At 40.3% G+C, this 19,412-nt stretch overlaps 1 protein-coding gene across 1 annotated transcript; it reads left to right on the forward strand.

Moving 5' to 3' along the window:
* Positions 1-355: 355 nt before the first annotated feature.
* On the forward strand, positions 356-18,682 carry CCT4 (chaperonin containing TCP1 subunit 4). Its single transcript, XM_003922706.4, is given in 15 exon segments — positions 356-528; positions 531-632; positions 3,600-3,652; positions 4,749-4,838; positions 7,505-7,613; positions 8,551-8,693; positions 10,811-10,932; positions 11,260-11,392; positions 12,072-12,211; positions 14,995-15,091; positions 15,179-15,289; positions 15,386-15,516; positions 15,646-15,880; positions 17,805-17,918; positions 18,479-18,682. Coding segments are annotated over 15 exon segments (1,608 nt in total). The 5' UTR covers positions 356-515; the 3' UTR covers positions 18,494-18,682.
* Positions 18,683-19,412: the final 730 nt, after the last annotated feature.

A 19,412-nucleotide genomic window follows, 5' to 3' on the forward strand; every position in this document is an offset into this window, starting at 1 on the left:
TCAGCCGAAATCAAGCCACTGCACTCTAGCCTGGGCGACAAGAGAGACTCAGTCAGAAAAAAAAAAAAAAGAGAGAGAAAAAAGGAGGGGACCTCACAGCCGTGTAAAGTGCAGTGAGGAAATGCGGGTGTCCTCAGCACTCGCCTTTAAAATCGCGCGTTGTCATTGCTGCCTCGCGTAAAGGCGCCCCCGGTGCTCTTCATCCCCAGTGCCCCGGGCGGACAACCCCGCCAGCCCGGAGCTCCTCGCCAGCCCGGAGCTCCTCACCAGCCCCGAGCACACCGCACTCGTCCACCTCACCCGGCGCGCAGCGGACAGCCTCCTACGTCACGCCAGCGCCGTGAAGGAGAGAAGGCCCCTTTCTCCGCCTCCGCTTTTTCCTGACGCCCGCGCCGCTTTCTGGAAGCTTCGTGAAGGTAGTAGGCGCTTACCGTTATTTTGTGGCCGGCCAGAATCCGGGTCCATCCGTCCTTCCCGAGCCCACGCAGACCCAGCCGAGTTTGCCATGCCTGAGAATGTGGCACCCCGGAGTGGGGCGCCTGCCGGGGCTGCCGGCGGCCGCGGGAAGAGCGCCTATCAGGACCGCGATAAGCCAGCCCAGATCCGTTTCAGCAACATTTCCGCCGCCAAAGGTATCACTTTCAGGGCCTGACCCGCGGCGTCGCGGGGTCGTGCTCTGCGCTCTCTTGCGCGGGCTTGGCTCATTTCCCATTCCTTCGGGTGATCTTCTTTTGTCCTCCCAGTAAAAGCAGCCCAGTGAAGGGATTCTTATTTCTGTTTTTCTGCCGATGATTGCCAACCTGGAGTATGGAGGTCTTTGGACTTGACTCATTTTGCATCTTAATCTCCTAGTGTGTCATTCTGCATTATGCATCTCTCATATTGGAGCCAAAAGCAATTTAAAATGCCGAGAATTGCATGCAGCCTTCCCTACGGATCCGACGCTTAAGGGCTGTCGCTTATCTGCCTATGGGAGCTGGTGGAATGCAAAATATCTTTAGCTTTCTTATTTAAAAAGCTATCAAATAAATTTCGATTGGCACCACTGTTGAGACGAATTGGGTGAACTCTCCGCATTTAAATTGGGGCGTGGCTCATTGTACTGGGATGTAGGAACCGACAGAAGTATCTTGTTTGGAAATAGTTGCGGAAAGTTATGTGCTTATTTGTCGTCTCTGCGTGTGCAGTCAAATATAGGCAAATTAAGAAACAATTGTTTTTTCGTAGAAGTGTGTGGCACACGTTGGAAATCGGGAAGGGCAGCGTTTCATTCTCCTTCCGTTACTTCATGTTTTAAGTGACGTGTAACCTCTTGTGCCAGAGATTTCTTACCTATAAAATTGAGGAGGAAAATGTTTGCTTTTTATTAGAGTTGAGATTAAAATAAATCGAGTTCATAGAAAAATCTGGAAGGAAAAGAGGCTTAGAGATCTTGCCAGAGTGTATATTAAGTATAGTATTATTTTTGGGTTGGAGAATACTGTTTACAGAAGAGGTGAGATTAGAAAGGTAGGTTGGGGTCAGATCTTAAAGGCCTAGTGTCCTGGAAAGTATTTGGCTTAATCTCCCTCAGCTACGGATCATTTTTTTGTAGTCAACGTGTACGGTTGCTGTGAGGATTCAGGAACAAAGTATATAAAGACCCATGTATATAAAGTATACCTTACAAGTATTTGCAGTCCTCAGCCCAAGTAACTGGGAATATGATGGTGCTAAGATAGGTAGGCTGGATGGAAGAAAAAGTAACTTGGGCCTAATGACTTGGAAAGGTCAGAATGGCTAGATTTAGGAGTCATCTCGAAGTTTAGGAGGTAACATACCTGGAAACGAAGGTTTGTAGGGTTACTTGTCTAGGGACCATAGTTGAAGCTTAAATTTATTAGATTAGGAACAGAATATTGAAAGATAAATTTTGGGGCCAAGAGAGTTTATAATATGACTGATACTCAACAAACAAGATAAGAAGTGGGAAATTTAGTAACCTTTGAAACCAAAGTGGACCGAGAAATGCAACAACAGAGGAGGGTGTGCATGTGGGAAGGAAAGGCCACCTATATTATTCGTGAAGATGACCCCCTTATATCTTGAACTCCTACCCTCAAGTAATTGCCCACTTCGACCTCCCAAAGCGCTGCGATCACAGGCTTCAGCCACCATCCTCGGCCAGACGTTTTATAACATACTGATGATGACCAAAAGCTTTGATGTGAGAGTTTTGCTTTTTGTTGGGTTGGTTTGTTGAGATGGAGTCTCACTCTGTCCCCCAGACTGGAGTGCAGTGGCATGATCTCTGCTCACTGAAACGTCTGCCCCCTGGGTTCAAGCAATTCTGTCTCAGCCTCCTGTGTATCTGGGACTACAGATGCCCACCACCATGCCTGACTGATTTTTGTATCTTCATTAGAGACGGCGTTTCACCATGTCCAGGCTGGTCTCGAACTTCTGACCTCAGGTGGTCTACCTGCCTCAGCCTCCCAAAGTGCTGGGATTACAGGCATGAGCCACGGTGCCTGATCTTGTTGGTATTTTAAAGAGTATCTTGCTCTATAGCATTTCTATTGTGGTTTGTCCTTTTGGCGGTGTTAATTTTTGCTCTGTAGGCCATCTATATACCATGTTCACATTAGTGAACAAAACAAAAGTCTTTGCTCTCAGAGATTACACAGTAGACAGAGTAAACAAGTAAGTGAATTACATGTAAATTGAGCATTCCTAATTTGAAATACTCAAACATTCAAAACACTCTGATCCTAATCATTTTGGAAAAAGGATACTCATCCATCAGTATCTTAGATCTAGACAGTCCTGTTGCTGCTTGTCCTGTTTTAAGGAATCTAGGAAATAGCAATTCTCAGAGCTCCTAACTAGGCTGTACTATTTTGACATCTAAAGGAAGATGGAATTAATCCTCACAATGTATTCTGCCATAACCTGATTACAAATATTAATACTGTGTACGTTCACTAACAATAAAGTGACACGTTATAATTTAAAAGACATTATAATTTTAAAAATTACTCTGTAGATTATTTTTAGACAATGAATTTTCTTCCATGGACATCGTGATTTGTTATGCACCATATCCTAATAAGAACACAATGATCATTTGAGAGTAAAAATACTCTGTTCTTTAAGGAGCCTTGATTTCCCATACTCCCAGCTGTTTCGGGAAGCTGAGGCGGGAGGGTGGTTTGAGCCCATGAGTTCGAGGCCATTGGGCAGCATAGTAAGACCTTGTCTCTTTAAAAAACAAAAACAAAAAAAAGCCGGGCGTGGTGGCTCAAGCCTGTAATCCCAGCACTTTGGGAGGCCGAGGCGGGTGGATCACGAGGTCGAGAGCTCCAGACCATCCTGGTCAACATGGTGAAACCCTGTCTCTACTAAAAATACAAAAAATTAGTTGGGCATGGTGGCACGTGCCTGTAATCCCAGCTACTCAGGAGGCTGAGGCAGGAAAATTGCCTGAACCCAAGAGGCAGAGGTTGCGGTGATCCGAGATCGCACCATTGCACTCCAGCCTGGGTAACAAGCAAAAACTCCATCTCAAAAAAAAAAAAAAAAATTCCTAATTTCTTTTTTTTTTTTTCCCCCATCTGCAGCGGTTGCTGATGCTATTAGAACAAGCCTTGGACCAAAAGGAATGGATAAAATGGTAAAGAATTGTGTTATCGAATGCTAATTGAGCACTGATGTTCACACTACAAGATCTTGATGGAGAGTTAGATGTGCTGTTTAAAAAATAAAAAGCGTTGGGTACCTGGAGTTGAGCGGAAGGAGAGATTGCTTCAGAGTCAGCAGGACTAAACTAAAATTTATATTTTGTTTAATGCTTTTTAAACAATGAGAGTGCATACCCAAACATAGTTATCTATTATGTAGTTAAGTGGAAAGTATAAATACAGGTGTTAGGGCTTCAGTTTAGTGCTTCTTATGGATGTTACTTTGTATCCTAATGTGGGTCTCTGGGAGGTATGACAGTATGGAGGATCATCTGGATGATAAGCAGATTATTCTCCTCTCTGGATATTTGAAAATCAGTCCTTCCTCAAAATGCCATTGTCCTTTTTGTAGGACAAAAAAAGGAAAAAAGTTTCTGTGTTGTCTATAAGAAATGCGTTCTCGCCGGGCGCAGTGGCTCACGCCTGTAATGCCAGCACTTTGGGAGGCCGAGGCGGGTGGATCACGAGGTCAAGAGATCGAGACCATCCTGGTCAACATCGTGAAACCCCGTCTCTACTAAAAATACAAAAAATTAGCTGGGCATGGTGGCGTGTGCCTGTAATCCCAGCTAGTCAGGAGGCTGAGGCAGGAGACTTGCCTGAACCCAGGAGGCGGAGGTTACAGTGAGCCGAGATCGTGCCATTGCACTCCAGCCTGGGTAACAAGAGGGAAACTCCATCTCAAAAAGAAAAGGAAAAAAAAAAATGTGTTCACTGCATTGCATGGTGCTCCTTTAGGGCATCCATGGTAGAAATCATGTTTCTGATTAATGAGAAATTATTAAAGGTAGCCGGTGCTTCTTTGTAATGTAATGTCTGTCTTTTTTTTTTCTTTTGTGTGTCTACATTTTTTCACTTTTAGATTACTCTGCAAAAAAGCTGGTTTTTTCTTTGGTAAAGTTGGACTGTTACTGCATATTCTTAAATTATCATGCTAATGTAAGGGAAGAGAATTCAGAATTAAGTACCACACAAATAGTAAAACTGTTAATGGTGTCACATTGAAATATAACTTAAAATTTTTTCTAGATTCAAGATGGGAAAGGTGATGTAACCATTACGAATGATGGTGCTACCATTCTGAAACAAATGCAAGTATTACATCCAGCAGCCAGAATGGTAAGTATAATTTTAGATGAGGCTTTTTTTTTTTAAAGTGTATTTAATATTTGGTAAGCAGTTAAATTTATTTATTTGATCACATGATATTTAAGCATGATGAATACTTTCTATGCTAAGCAGTCATATTTTTAGGATACATTGTGTGCCTAATATTGTGCTTTTTGGTGTGACGTGATAATAAAACGCAAATCAAACCAGGCGTGGCGGTACATGCCTTTAGTCCCAGCTACTCCAGAGGCTGACGTGGGAGGATTGCTTGAGCCCAAGAGTTTGTGGCTACAGTGAGCTCTGATCACACCGCTATACTCCATCCTGGGTGACAGTAAAACCCCAGAACAGCTGGGCACAGTGGCTCACACCTTTAATCCCAGCACTTTCGGAGGCCAAGATGGTAGGATTGCTTGAGCTCTGGAGTTTCAGACCAGCTTGGCCAACATGGCAAGACCTTGTCTCTTCTGAAAATGCAAAAATAATAGCTGGGTGTGGTGTTGCACACTTGTGGTCTCGGCTACTCAGGAGACTGAGGTGGGAGAATTGCTTGAGCCCAGGGGCAGAGGTGGCAGTGAGCTGTGATTGTGCCACTGTACTCCAGCCTGGGTGACAGAGCAAGACCTTGTCTAAAAAAAAAGAAAAAAACACAAGTCCCCTTATACTTGTCCATGATAATGAATATTTTTCCTCTCAAATGATCACTGTATTATTAGGATATGGTACGTAGCAATTCACCATGTCCACAGAGGAAAATTCATTGTCTAAAAATAATCTACTGGAAAGAGTAAATTTTTTTTTTAAGACGAGATTTCACCATGTTGGTCAGACTGGTCTTGAACTCCCGACCTTAGGTGATTCGCCTGCCTTGGCCTCCAAAGTGCTTGGATTACAGGCATGAGCCACCACGCCCAGCCCAGAGTAATTATTTTACTACTTTTTTTTTTTTTAAGATGGGGTTTCACCATATTGGTTAGGCTGGTCTCAAACTCCTGACCTCAGTTGATCTGCCCACCTCAGCCTCCCAAAGTGCTGGGATTATAGGCGTGAGCCACCGCGCCCAGCTTATTTTACTTCTTTTACCTTACTTATACTTGTCTATGGAAACGTGGCATACACTTGAGGAATGAGGAGATTGAAAACAAATGCCACTCTTTTTTTTGAACAGAGTCTTGCTCTTTCACCAGGCTCCAGGCTGGAATGCAGTGACACCATCTCAGCCTACTGCAACCTCCACCTCTCAGCTTCAAGTAATTCTCCTGCCTCAGCCTCCAAAGTAGCTGGAACTATAGGCTCGTACCACCATGCCTGGCTGATTTTTGTATTTTAATAGAGACAGGGTTTCCCTATGTTGGCCAGGTCTTGATCTCTTGACCTCCTGATCCACCCGCCTCGGCCTCCCAAAGTGCTGGGATTACAGGTGTGAGCCACCACGCCCAGACTATGCTACTCATTTAGTACAAATTATTCAATGGGTAATGGAAGAGAACAAAATAATTGTATGTCAAGTAAATTATGTCTAAATTTGGAGACATTTATTAAAAATAATGATTCAACTAAATACCAAAATAATTTAGTGTCCAGTCACATAAGCAAAAAAAATGCATTAGAAATAAATTTTTATTGGCTGGGAGCAGTGGCTCATGCCTGTAATCCTAGCACTTTGGTATGCCAAGGTGGGTGGATCATGAGGTCAGAAGTTTCTGAGACCAGCCTGACCAACATGGCGAAACCGCATTTCTACTAAAAAAATATACAAAAATTAGCCGGGTGTGGTGGTGCATGCCTGTAATCCCAGCTATTTGGGAGACTGAGGCAGGAAAATTGCTTGAACCTGGGAGGTAGAGATTGCAGTGAGCTGAGATCACACCATTGCACTCCAGCCTGGTCAAAACGAGTGAAACTCCATCTCAAAACAAAAAGAAAAATATAAATTTATATCCAAAAAAATCCCTTTAGTTATGTAAAGATGGCTTTATAAATGAATCAGATTATGATTACAAGAGGTCTATTCAAATAAACCTGGCAAAAAGACTCTTAAATTGATACTCTGAGGTTGGATATGATGGTTCATGCCTGTAATCTCAACCCTTTGGGAGGCTGAAAGCAGGAGGATTTCTTGAGCCCAGGAATTTGAGACCATTCTAGGCAACATAACGGGACCCCATCTCTATAAAACAAAAATTGTTTTTTAAAACAGCCAGATGTATTAGCACATACCTATAGCCTTAGGTACTCGGGAAACTGGGACAGGAGGATTGCTTGAGCCCAAGAAGTAGAGGCTGCTGTGAGCCATGATTACACTGCTGTACTTCAGCCTGGGTGACAGAGTGAGACACTGTCTCAAAAAAAAAAAGTTTGATGCTCTAGTCTCATCTGGAATGCCCCGTTTCTTTGCTTCCAAGTCTATAGAGTATTCCTGATACAGCATTTTTGTTTTCTGATTAGAGCTTCTGAGTACCAGGGCAGGGGGAGATTACAACCCACAATCTGAACTGGAGATAATATATTAGTCTTTAATTTTAAATGAAACCCAAGGTCGACAACAAATCAGAAAACAAGAGTTATGCTGAATCCTCAGATTCTGTCTCTGATACTGGTGTGATCATTTGAATTAGGTGTTACTGGATTCTCTCATTTCTCATTGCGCAACTTGGCATGTTCTGTTCACTTAGCTGGTGGAGCTGTCTAAGGCTCAAGATATAGAAGCAGGAGATGGTACCACATCAGTAGTCATCATTGCTGGCTCTCTCTTAGATTCTTGTACCAAGCTTCTTCAGAAAGGTGGGTAGGATGTGCTTTATTGCTGAATAAAGAAAAGTTTAAAAGAACAAACTTAAGGAAAAGCCAGGTTATTGTTAAGTAATACGAGATTTAAGATTTGATTTGGAATAACTATTCTTTTTACCAAGAATTTTTAAAGTTTTAGATTTTGCTATATTTGTGATAGTAATTGGAAGAAATTTTCCTTTGGCTTCTGATACTTTCTGGGCTCCTTTTTGAATGGAAATCTATCAAATTTTGCCATTCAAAAATGACTGGTAGTAATATTACCAATCTTAGACTCTTAGGAAAGATGATTTGGGAGAGAAAGTCAGGATTGTCCTTGCTTTAGTAAATGGTGTTTAATCGTAGTAGTGACTTTCCAATCACTTACTCTACTTATTATGTAGACTTGTGATGTTTTGAAAAGTATCGGCCAGGTGTGATGACTCATACTTGTAGTTCCAGCACTTTGGGAGGCTGAGGCTGGCAGATCAGTAGAGCCCAAGGAGTTTGAGACCAAACTGGGCAACATGGCAAAATCCTGTCTCTACTAAAAAAAAAAATTACCAGGTGCGATGGTGTGTGTCTGTAGTCCCAGCTACTCAGGAGGAGGATCGCTTGAGCCTGGGAGGTGGGCGCTGTAGTGAGCAGAGATCAGGCCACTGCACTACAGCCTGGGTGACAGAGTTAGACCCCGTCTCAGAAAGAAAGAAAGGTATAAAATTTGGATTTTAAGTATGTAATTGATGAATTTTAAATTAGATGGAAGTAAATTATTAGCCATAGTTAGCAGGGTATTAAAGCCACTGTTTTTACAACTGAAGCATACCTTTGTAATTAAGAAAAGTTAAATTTGTGCTTGCTTTGATATTGGTAAAAGTAGAAAAATTTTAAGTCATGTCAAATGTGTAGTTTACCTGTTATAATTAGATAACTAGGCTTTCACAAATGACAGGGATTCATCCAACCATCATTTCCGAGTCATTCCAGAAGGCCCTGGAAAAGGGAATTGAAATCTTGACTGACATGTCTCGACCTGTGGAACTGAGTGACAGAGAAACATTGTTAAATAGTGCAACCACTTCATTGAACTCAAAGGTAAGACAAGCACTAATGGATAGTTGTCAAATTAAAAGTGTGTTATTCTGTGATCCTTGATGCTATACAATACATAAAAACTAAGTCTCAAGAAGCAATAACGGATAGTGGTCAAATTAAAGTGTGTTATTCTGTGATCCTTGATGCTATACAATACGTAAAAACTAAGTCTCAAGAAGCAGTAACTGATAGTGGTCAAATTAAAGTATGTTGTTCTATGCTTCTTGATGCTATATAATACATAACAACCAAGTCTCAAGATTGACCGGATAACTATTACAATAATCTGTATAACTGAATTGGTTTAAGTAAGATTATGAGAAGAAATGAGCCATGAGGCTAACAAAGGAGTTAGAATATTTAATGTATACTATTTAATGTATTCAATATCCATTTCCAATGCATTGTAACAGTGTTTTGATAAAGGTAGATTTTTTTTTTTTTTTTTTTTTTGAGGCAGAGTTTTGCTCTTGTTACCCAGGCTGGAGTGCAATGGCGCAATCTCGGCTCACCGCAACCTCCTGGGTTCAGGCAATTCTCCTGCCTTGGCCTCCTGAGTAGCTGGGATTACAGGCACGCACCACCATGCCCAGCTGATTTTTTTTGTATTTTTAGTAGAGACGGGGTTTCACCATGTTGACCAGGATGGTCTCGATCTCTTGACCTCGTGATCCACCTGCCTCGGCCTCCCAAAGTGCTGGGATTACAGGCTGGAGCCACCGCGCCCGGCCAAAGGTAGATATTTTAATTTGCCCATTAGAAACCTTTTCATCTACCAAATCAGAAAGACTGCCTAGGATCACTAGTAGTACAGCTAATTTTTATTGAATACTTAATATGGTGGGCATTGTGATAAGTTTTTTACATTTATTATCCTCTTCAAGGCCTTCAGGTAGTCACATCCCCATTTTATAGAATAAAAGAGTAGATCTAGAGAAGGAAGTTATCTGAGGACCACTGACAGAGCTGAGATTTGAACCCTGGACAGGCTGCCCATCGTGGTCCGTCCCTTAACTAATACATATGCTACTTTTCTTAGTTACCAAACTTAAAGTGGTATTGTACTTTTAAATTTCTTTGGAATTCATGTCACTTGTTTTCTGTAATGTTCTGTGTTTATCCCTCCCTCCTCCTAATCATTTTTCCTATTTAAAAAAAAAAAAGCAGTATTGGGCTGGGCACAGTGGCTCACGCCTGTAATCCCAGCACTTTGGGAGGCTGAGGAGGGCAGATCATGAGATCAGGAGATCAAGACCATCCTGGCCAACATGGTGAAACCCCGTTTCTACTAAAAATATAAAAATAAACCGGGTGTGATGACGGACGCCTGTAGTCCCAGCTACTCAGGAGACTGAGGCATGAGAATTGCCTGAACCCAGGAGGCGGAGGTTGCAGTGAGCCCAGATAGCGCCACTGCACTCCAGCCTCGCAGCAGAGCAAGACTCCATCTCAAAAAGAAGGCAGTATTTAGTCCATAGATTCATTTTGTTTGAATGTTAGACAGTGTTGGGGACACTAAGTGATACTGTTGGATGTTCCCAGAACGAATGTAGTTAGTATAGCATAGTGGTTACAAGCACTAGTCATTGAGTCTAGACTGCTTGTGTTTTTTCAATGCTGACTTCACCACTTAACTAAGCTGTTAGTTTGGGCAAATGACTTAACCTCTTGGTTTCAGTTTTTCAGAGAAGATTGAATGAGTTAATATGTAAAGTTCTAAGACCACTGCCTGGCATATATTAAATGATTGATAAATGTTAGCAATTTTTATGAGCCCCTCATCAGGAATGTACATACCTAACATTAATGTCCCATCACACTTGATTTTAGATAGGAAATATTCACATTACACTTTTTAGATTTCCAATAAAACGGATATTCTACAGTCTAAGCTACTGTATTAATAAAAGAAAAAAGCAAACATACATGTTTTTATTTTGTACCCCTGGTGACAACCTAAATGGAAAAAACAGTTTATGGGCTGTCTTCTCATGTGTGTTTACCTCTTCCCACCCAAACCCCATTGCAGAAATTATTAGAACACTAAAGTATCTTTGTCATAGAAAAATTAAGACTTATTTCTGCTGTGAAGGTAACCTTTTTTTTTTTTAATCTAGGTTGTTTCTCAGTATTCAAGTCTGCTTTCTCCAATGAGTGTAAATGCAGTGATGAAAGTGATTGACCCAGCCACAGCCACCAGTGTAGATCTTAGAGATATTAAAATAGTTAAGAAGCTTGGGTAAGCATCTCTAATTACAACTTGAATAAAAAGTTGAAAATGAGCATAAGATTGCCAAAAATAAGTAAGTTAAAAACACCTAGATGAAAGTCACAAAGCTCTCTTTTCTCTTTTAGGTTTTGTTTTCATGAGAACTTGTATTAGTATGGTGATTTTGTTTATATTATGATAGTAAATAGCAGATCAAAGCGATCCAGGAATGGGGCAATAACAAATGTTATTTGTTAGCACATTTTATTGAAGTGATGACTTTTAATCTGTTAACAAAATGTACAGATTTCTACTCCCTCTTAACTACTGCTTCTCCTTGTTTTCTCTTTTTCTTAGTGGGACAATTGATGACTGTGAGTTGGTGGAAGGGCTGGTTCTCACCCAAAAAGTGTCAAATTCTGGCATAACCAGAGTTGAAAAGGCCAAGATTGGGCTTATTCAGTTTTGCTTATCTGCTCCCAAAACAGATGTAAGTAGAAATGAAATTGGTTCTGTTTGTGTTTAAGCTTTTAATAATTCAGGCATTTGTTTTTTAAAAACAGTGAATACTGCTAATGACTTAAAGCATAGATCTCAAAAGAATTATTAGAATTGAGACAAAAACAGAAGTTGTTGGTGCTACAAGTGACAAGTCTATATCCTCAGTTTGGATATTGAAATTGAAAGCTAGCTGATTGTAGTCTCAGCTGCTTGGGAGGTTTAAGCAGAAAAATTGCTTGAACCTAGGAGTTTGAGACTGCAGTGTGCTAGTCCATCACTTGTGAATAGCCTCTGCACTCTAGCCTGGGCAACATAGTGGGACCCCATCTTTTCATTGTCATCATTGTTGATGTACAAATTCACACAGATTAAAGAGGGACCCCATCTTTTAAAAACAACTAAAATAGGGTAATCATTTTACATTTTTTGGTTATGAAAAAGTACTGGCAAAAAAGTAACACAGCAGTGTATTTAGTTGAAAGTAAAAGACCCAAGTTTGGGGCTTATGTCTTTCCAGACTCTTTCTGTGCATGTCTGTATAATTTATTGCTTGGTATAATTTTGGTTGAATTTCTACAGTACATGGTATTTTCACTTAAAAGTCAGATATCTACGTTTAAACTTAAAATATCTTACAATGCAAATTATAATGTTCTTTTTCTGAACAGATGGATAATCAAATAGTGGTTTCTGACTATGCCCAGATGGACCGAGTGCTTCGAGAAGAGAGAGCCTATATTTTAAATTTAGTGAAGCAAATTAAAAAAACAGGATGTAATGTCCTTCTTATACAGAAGTCTATTCTAAGGTATGGGGCTATTTATTTTGTTCATCTCTTAATGATAAATGATTTTGGATCTCCACTAGCAGGATTTTTTCTGATAAAATACTTGATTTACTCTAAATTTTTATTTCTTAAGGGACAACTCTTAGGTGAAACGAAATGGGAGAATTTTTATTTTAAAAGCACAGAGATAAAGTGTTAGGCTTAAATATTGTACCATCATTTGCTCAGACCAAGGGGAAAAGTGGTATAAGTAAAAGTTCAGAGGCATGTGGGAAAAGCACTTTCAACAGTTATATGACTTGTAAATATAAAACAATATAGATGTAATTTTCTTAGCTAAGTAAATGCCAGAAAGTTGTGTTTTGGCTTTTTTAAAAACTTGTTTCTTAATTAGATTATTGGCTTCAGGGTGGAGACCTTAAGGAACAGGGCCAAGAAAGCCTGTGCTTTTTGTTTTTTGTTTGTTTGTTTGCTTGTTTGTTTCGAGACGGAGTCTCACTCTGTGCTAGGCTGGAGTGCAGTGATTTTGGCTCACTGCAACCTCCATCTTCTGGATTCTCCTGAGTAGCTGGGACTACAGGTGCACGCCACTACACCCAGATAATTTTTGTATTTTTAGTAGGGACGGGGTTTCACCATGTTGGCCAGGCTGGTCTCAATCTCTTGACTTCGTGATCTGCCCGCCTCAGCCTCCCAGAGTACTGGGATTATAGGTGTGAGCCACTGCACCCATCCTAAACTACACTTCTAATAGCGGTTTTTAAAGAAACATTTGAGTTGGGTACACTACCAGAAATCTGCCTTTTTTTTTTTTTTTTTTTGGCAGCATTATTTTTCCTTGTAGTTACAAGCTAGAAAAGCATTATTATATTTTGATAAAGAGTGGGTTGTCTTCCCTTTCAAATGTGGGATATATAATCTTTGCTAGAGCAAGGTATCCTAAACATCAAGACTTGTTTTTTTAAAAGCCAAGTTTGTTGCAGAATTAATTAGCTAAAAGTGGAATTTATTTAAACGTCTATGCAATTGGCTTGCCTTGTCACTTAGAGGTGGTTTTCCGGGGAATGCTCTGTGCGTACTCCATAGATTAAAAGAATTTTCTAAAGTTGGAACAAATCACTTTTTTTCTTTTTTTTTTTTTTTGAGACAGAGTCTTGCTCTGTCTCCCAGGCTGGAGTGCAATGGTTCTGTCTGTGCTTACTGCAACCTCTGTCTTCTGGGTTCAAACGGTTCTTCTGCCTTAGCCTCCAGAGTAGATGGGATTACACACGTGTGCCACCACGCCCGGCTAATTTTTGTATTTTTAGTAGAGATGGGGTTTCACCGTTTTGGTTAGGCTGGTCTTGAACTCCTGACCTTGGGTGTTCCACTCACCTCAGCCTCCCAAAGTGCTGGGATTAACAGGCGTGAGTTATCAAGCCCGGCCAATATTTTTTTCTAATAGGCACATTCCCATTTACTCCATTAATATGCCAGAATATACTGTGGGTGTTCATTTTATATGGTCTTTGATTGAAGAGTCAGAAGACTTGGTTCTAATCCCAGTTATATAATAGCTACTGACCTTGAGTATATTGCCCCCCAAACTCAGTTTGCTTATCTTTGTAGCAGGGATGCTAGTAATACTTCCCTTTCTAGTATCACAGAGTTGTTAGATTATTCCCAGTAGTTCATGGGGAAGTGTAAATTTGTGGAGTCTGAATCAATACTTCAGAATTCATAAAGTATTAATAAGCTTTTAGTTACCAAGACATGCTCGTTTATTATGAAAAATAAGGCCAGCCACAGTGGCTCACACTTGTAAACCCAGCACTTCATGGGGCCAAAGTGGCAGGATCACTTGAGCCTTGAGTTTGAGACCAGCCTGGGCAACATAGGGAGACCCTATCTGTATTAAAAATAAATATGTGTGCTGGGTACAGTTGCTCATGCCTGTAATCCCAGCAGTTTGGGAGGCCAAGGCAGGTGGATCACCTGTGGTTGAGAGTTCAAGACCAGCCTGGCCAACATGGTGAAACCTCATGTCTACTAAAAATAGAAAAATTAGCTGGGTATGGTGGCACGAGTGTAATCCCAGCTACTTGGGAGGCTAAGGCCGGAGAATCGCTTTAACCCGGGAGGCGGAGTTTGTTTTCTGTGAGCGGAGACCATACCATTATACTCCAGCTGGGCAACAAGAGCGAAACTACGTCTCAAAAAAAGTCAACATAAAGGCCGGGCATGGTGACTCACGTCTGCAATCCCAGTACTTTGGGAGACCGAGGTGGGTGGATGATCACAGGGTCAGGAGATCAAGACCATCCTTGCTAACACAATGAAGCCCCATCTCTACTAAAATAGAGAAAATTAGCCAACCGTGGTGGCACATGCCCACACGCGAGTCCCAGCTACTTGGGAGGCTGAGGTAGGAGAATCGCTTGAACCCAGAAGGTGAAGGTTGCAGTGAGCCACGATTGCACCACTGCACTCCAGCTTGGGTTACAGAGTGAGACTGTGTCTCAAAAAAAAAAAGAAAGTCAAAATAAATAGATAAATGGGGAAAAAGTAGTGGCCTAGTTATCTTTTGTGTGTGTTACAGTGTCACTGAGGACAGAGTCCATTTTAATACTGGAATTGTACTAAAATTTCCCGTAGAATTGGAAATCTTAATTTTGAGCTTGTGAACTTAAGTAAACTAAAGCATTTTTCTTCACAAGTAATAGGATGAGCCATTTAAAAAACAGTAATTAAAACCTTAAAGGATTTGAAGAGCAGAAGTTTTCTTTTAACCTAGCATTGACATAATGACTGATTTTGTATTTTAGAGATGCTCTTAGTGATCTTGCATTACACTTTCTGAACAAAATGAAGATAATGGTAATTAAGGATATTGAAAGAGAAGACATTGAATTTATTTGTAAGGTAAAACATTAACATTTGTATTTGTGGAAAATGTCTAATAGTCAATTAAATGTTGCCTTAATTTGTGGATTTGACTATTTTTTCAAGACAATTGGAACCAAACCAGTTGCTCATATTGACCAATTTACTGCTGACATGCTGGGTTCTGCCGAGTTAGCTGAGGAGGTCAATTTAAATGGTTCTGGCAAACTGCTCAAGGTAACAGTATTACTTAAATTTTTATTTGCTTAGGTTTTGGATGTGAGGTTTTTTTAATCCTTCAGATAAACTTAATTTGGAATTTATTTAATGAAGATTACAGGCTGTGCCAGCCCTGGAAAAACAGTTACAATTGTTGTTCGTGGTTCTAACAAACTGGTGATTGAGGAAGCTGAGCGCTCCATTCATGATGCCCTTTGTGTTATTCGCTGTTTAGTGAAGAAGAGGTAATGTCATTGTTACATTATTTAACGTTTCGAACATTAAAACTATATTTTTAAAGATGTAAATAGTAAATTATTAAAAATAACTTTCTGTTGGATAAAATAAGCTAAAAATATATTTGTGAATTTCAGGGCTCTTATTGCAGGAGGTGGTGCTCCAGAAATAGAGTTGGCCCTGCGATTAACTGAATATTCACGAACACTGAGTGGTATGGAATCCTACTGTGTTCGTGCTTTTGCAGATGCTATGGAGGTCATTCCATCTACGCTAGCTGAAAATGCCGGCCTAAATCCCATTTCTACAGTTACGGAACTAAGAAACCGGCATGCCCAGGGAGAAAAAACTGCAGGCATTAATGTCAGAAAGGTAAATTTAATCTCTAATATAGAAAATACTGATGAATATAAAATATTACAAGTTTTATAGTCATCTGTTAAGTGGAAAGCTTTGTAATGAAAGCATTATCTTGGATTTAAATATGAGGCCTGCTGCAGGGTAATTAATCTATGCCATTGAGTGAGAAGGAAGATGATGACACCTTAGGCGGGGGAAGTATTATTTGTTCATTAAATCTGCCACTTACTGACTAGATTTTAGCGAGTTACTTAGTCTGTCCTCAGTTTCCTTGGTTGTAAAAACAGGGATGATTAATAGTTCCCTCATAGGCCTGTTGTAAGAATTAAATGTATTTCTAGTTAACAAACTCTTAAATACTTGGCATATAGTAAAGACTGTATTAAAAAATCATTGCCCTACTTAGCATGAGCTAGTGTAATTGTGTAAAGTTATCACACAGTAATAATACCAATTTTTATTAATGTTTTATTGAGGAGACAAATATTACATGATAGGAAAGAACTGACAATCCAACATGATACTTTCTGTATGGTACAGAACTCCAAAGGATGGAACTGTTTGTTTAGGGAGGGCTTTATGAAGATGCACTTTTGGTTGGTAGGGGATGAGGAAATTCCAGATGGGTAAGCAGTAGTTTTTCAGGTGAGAAGGACCAAGCATTTCTTCACCTGGGTACAGCTGGGGCTATGTATTAGTGGTATGGTGGGCTTTAGGTTGGAAAGATCAGATAAAAGCAGTTAATAGGCCAAGCACAGTGGCTCATGCCTGTAATCCCAGCACTTTGGGAGGCCAAGGTAGACAGATCACCTGAGGTGAGGAGTTTGAGACCAGTCTGGCCAAGATGGCAAAACCCATCTCTACTAAAAATACAAAAAAAAAAAATAGCCAGGCTCAGTGGCAGGTGTCTGTAATTTCAGCTACTTGGGATGCTGAGGCAGGAGGATGGCTTGAACCCAGTAGGCGGAGGTTTCAGTGAGCCGAGATTGTGCCATTGCACTCCAGCCTGGGCAACAGAGCCAGACTCTGTCTCCAAAAAAAAAAAAAAAAAACAACTATCATTAGAATGAGGAGGCCCTTAATTATTGAACCAGACATTTTTTTTTCTTCCTGTAGTTGGGATCCACTAAAAATTTCTTTGAGGCCGGGCGCGGTGGCTCAAGCCTGTAATCCCAGCACTTTGGGAGGCTGAGGCGGGTGGATCACAAGGTCAAGAGATTGAGACCATCCTGGTCAACATGGTGAAACCCCGTCTCTACTAAAAATACAAAAAATTAGCTGGGCATGGTGGCACGTGCCTTTAATCCCAGCTACTCAGGAGGCTGAGGCAGGAGAATTGCCTGAACCCAGGAGGCAGAGGTTGTGGTGAGCCAAGATCACACCATTACACTCCAGCCTGGGTAACAAGAGCGAAACTCCATCTCAAAAAAAAATTCTTTGAGCAAGGGGCTAAGGATATGAAAATATTTTAAGAAGGGAAGACTGGAGGCAAGGATGCCTGTTACAGACTATCAGGAGCAATCCCAGGATAAAGGGAAGTAGGATGGTGCAAAGAATTTAAGGTGGGAAATAGACTCAAGTACCCAGGGTTGGCCTAATTCAGAATTAAAATTCAGAGATGATTTAAGCATTAAAGATACAATTTTTAATGACTGATCATTTGGCTAATTTTGCTGATATTTTTAAAAGCGATACTTAGAAGAAGTTGTTTTTGAGTTAGGATTGGGTGACTACAGCATTAATTCAGTTTTTCCAAATTTTAGTTGAAATACAACCCACAGTGTAGAGAAGAGCTTAGTAGAGTATCATATTCTAACATGCCTAGACAAAGGGAAAACTAGATTTGATAAGGTCTTGAGGTTCACTGGTAACCATATGGCTGCTGGTGTATATTATTACAAACACTAAAAGCAGCTTGTGCTGATTTAATTTGCAGGGTGGTATTTCCAACATTTTGGAGGAACTGGTTGTCCAGCCTCTGTTGGTATCAGTCAGTGCTCTGACCCTTGCAACTGAAACTGTTCGGAGCATTCTGAAAATTGATGATGTGGTAAGTATTTCCAGGTTGCATATTTTCTTAGGAGGTCAAAAAGGTATATATTTTTAAAAGTTTTTTTGGTGGTGGTTTTTTTGTTTGTTTTTGAGACAGTTCTGCTTGGTCACCCAGGCTGGAATCCAGTGGCACCATCTTGGCTCACTGCAACCTCTACCTCCTGGGTTCAAGCGATTCTCCTGTCTCAACCTTCTGAATAGCTGGGATTACAGATGCCTGCCACCACACGCAACTAATTTTTGTATTTTTAGTAGAGATGGGGTTTCACCATGTTGGCAAGGCTGGTCTCAAACTACTGACCTCAGGTGATCACCCGCCTCGACCTCCCAAAGTGCTGGGATTACAGGCATAAACCACCGCACCTGGCCATTGTTTTTTTTAAAGTTTTTACTTTTGATAAATATTTGCTAGTCATTAAGATGACAGCAGTTCATACTTAATACGGTTTTTCCTTACCTGTAAAAATGGGGAGAATTTTATTAATTTTATTGCCTTAAACATTTTCCAGCCTTAAAATTTTGTCATAAGTTTTGAAACCTAAGTTTTTCTCTTATCAGGTAAACACTCGATAATCTGGATAACTGACCAGCACCATTATGGTCACCAGTTTTGCAGGTAGAGTGGAAGCAGATCGCCTTGGTGTTCGTTGTTTGGAAGATTATTTCCTCTGAATTCCTGGGCTTGGTCTTCCAGTTGGAACTTGCTTGAAATTGTATTGAAACAATTTAATGAAAATATTAAATATTTGATTTCAAAAAGCAGATTTATCTTCTCACAATACTCTGTTATTTCTGATGCTTTTCAAAAACATATAAAAGAAGCATAAAAAGTGAGTTTACATGTTGAATAAAAAGATGGCCCAATGTGCTAATCACTGATAAGCATTACAAAACTACCAAAGATATAATACGTATTAATAATATATGCTGTCTTAAAAGTAAATGATAACAAGTGGCACCTCTCTGAGCCTACTGTGGCTTGGGAGGCTACCCAATTTAAAAAAAAAAAACTAAAGGAAGGCTTTTATTTTTCATATCATCCTAATTCCTTTTCCCAGTATTAATGACTGCTATGTTGGATTCCTTCTGCAAGTAAAAGTGTGTACATAAATATAGCAAATCTTATACAAAAAGGATTCTTTTTTTTTTCTCTCCCAATTTGGATTCTGAACTAATGTCTTGTTTCAGTGGCTTTAAACATATTAATTGTCATTGCCCTGGTACAAGAATCAGTGTCATCTCAGCATGAATAGTGTCAAATCTGTAACTAGTCTGCCCTTTCTTTAGTCACCTTCCAATCTTTATTTTGTACACATTGAAGCCTAGTGATCTTTTAATTAATTTATTTTTATAGAAACACTCTTGTCACCCAGGCTGGCTTGCAGTGGTCTGATCATAGCTTACTACAGCCTTGAATTCCTGGACTCAAGCATAAAGAATCGTGCTTTTTTTCTTTTGAATAGCTACAGCTACAGGTGTGTGCCACCATCCC

Source organism: Saimiri boliviensis, chromosome 1, assembly GCF_048565385.1.
Source record: "Saimiri boliviensis isolate mSaiBol1 chromosome 1, mSaiBol1.pri, whole genome shotgun sequence".
NCBI classification, from domain to species: Eukaryota; Metazoa; Chordata; class Mammalia; order Primates; family Cebidae; genus Saimiri; species Saimiri boliviensis.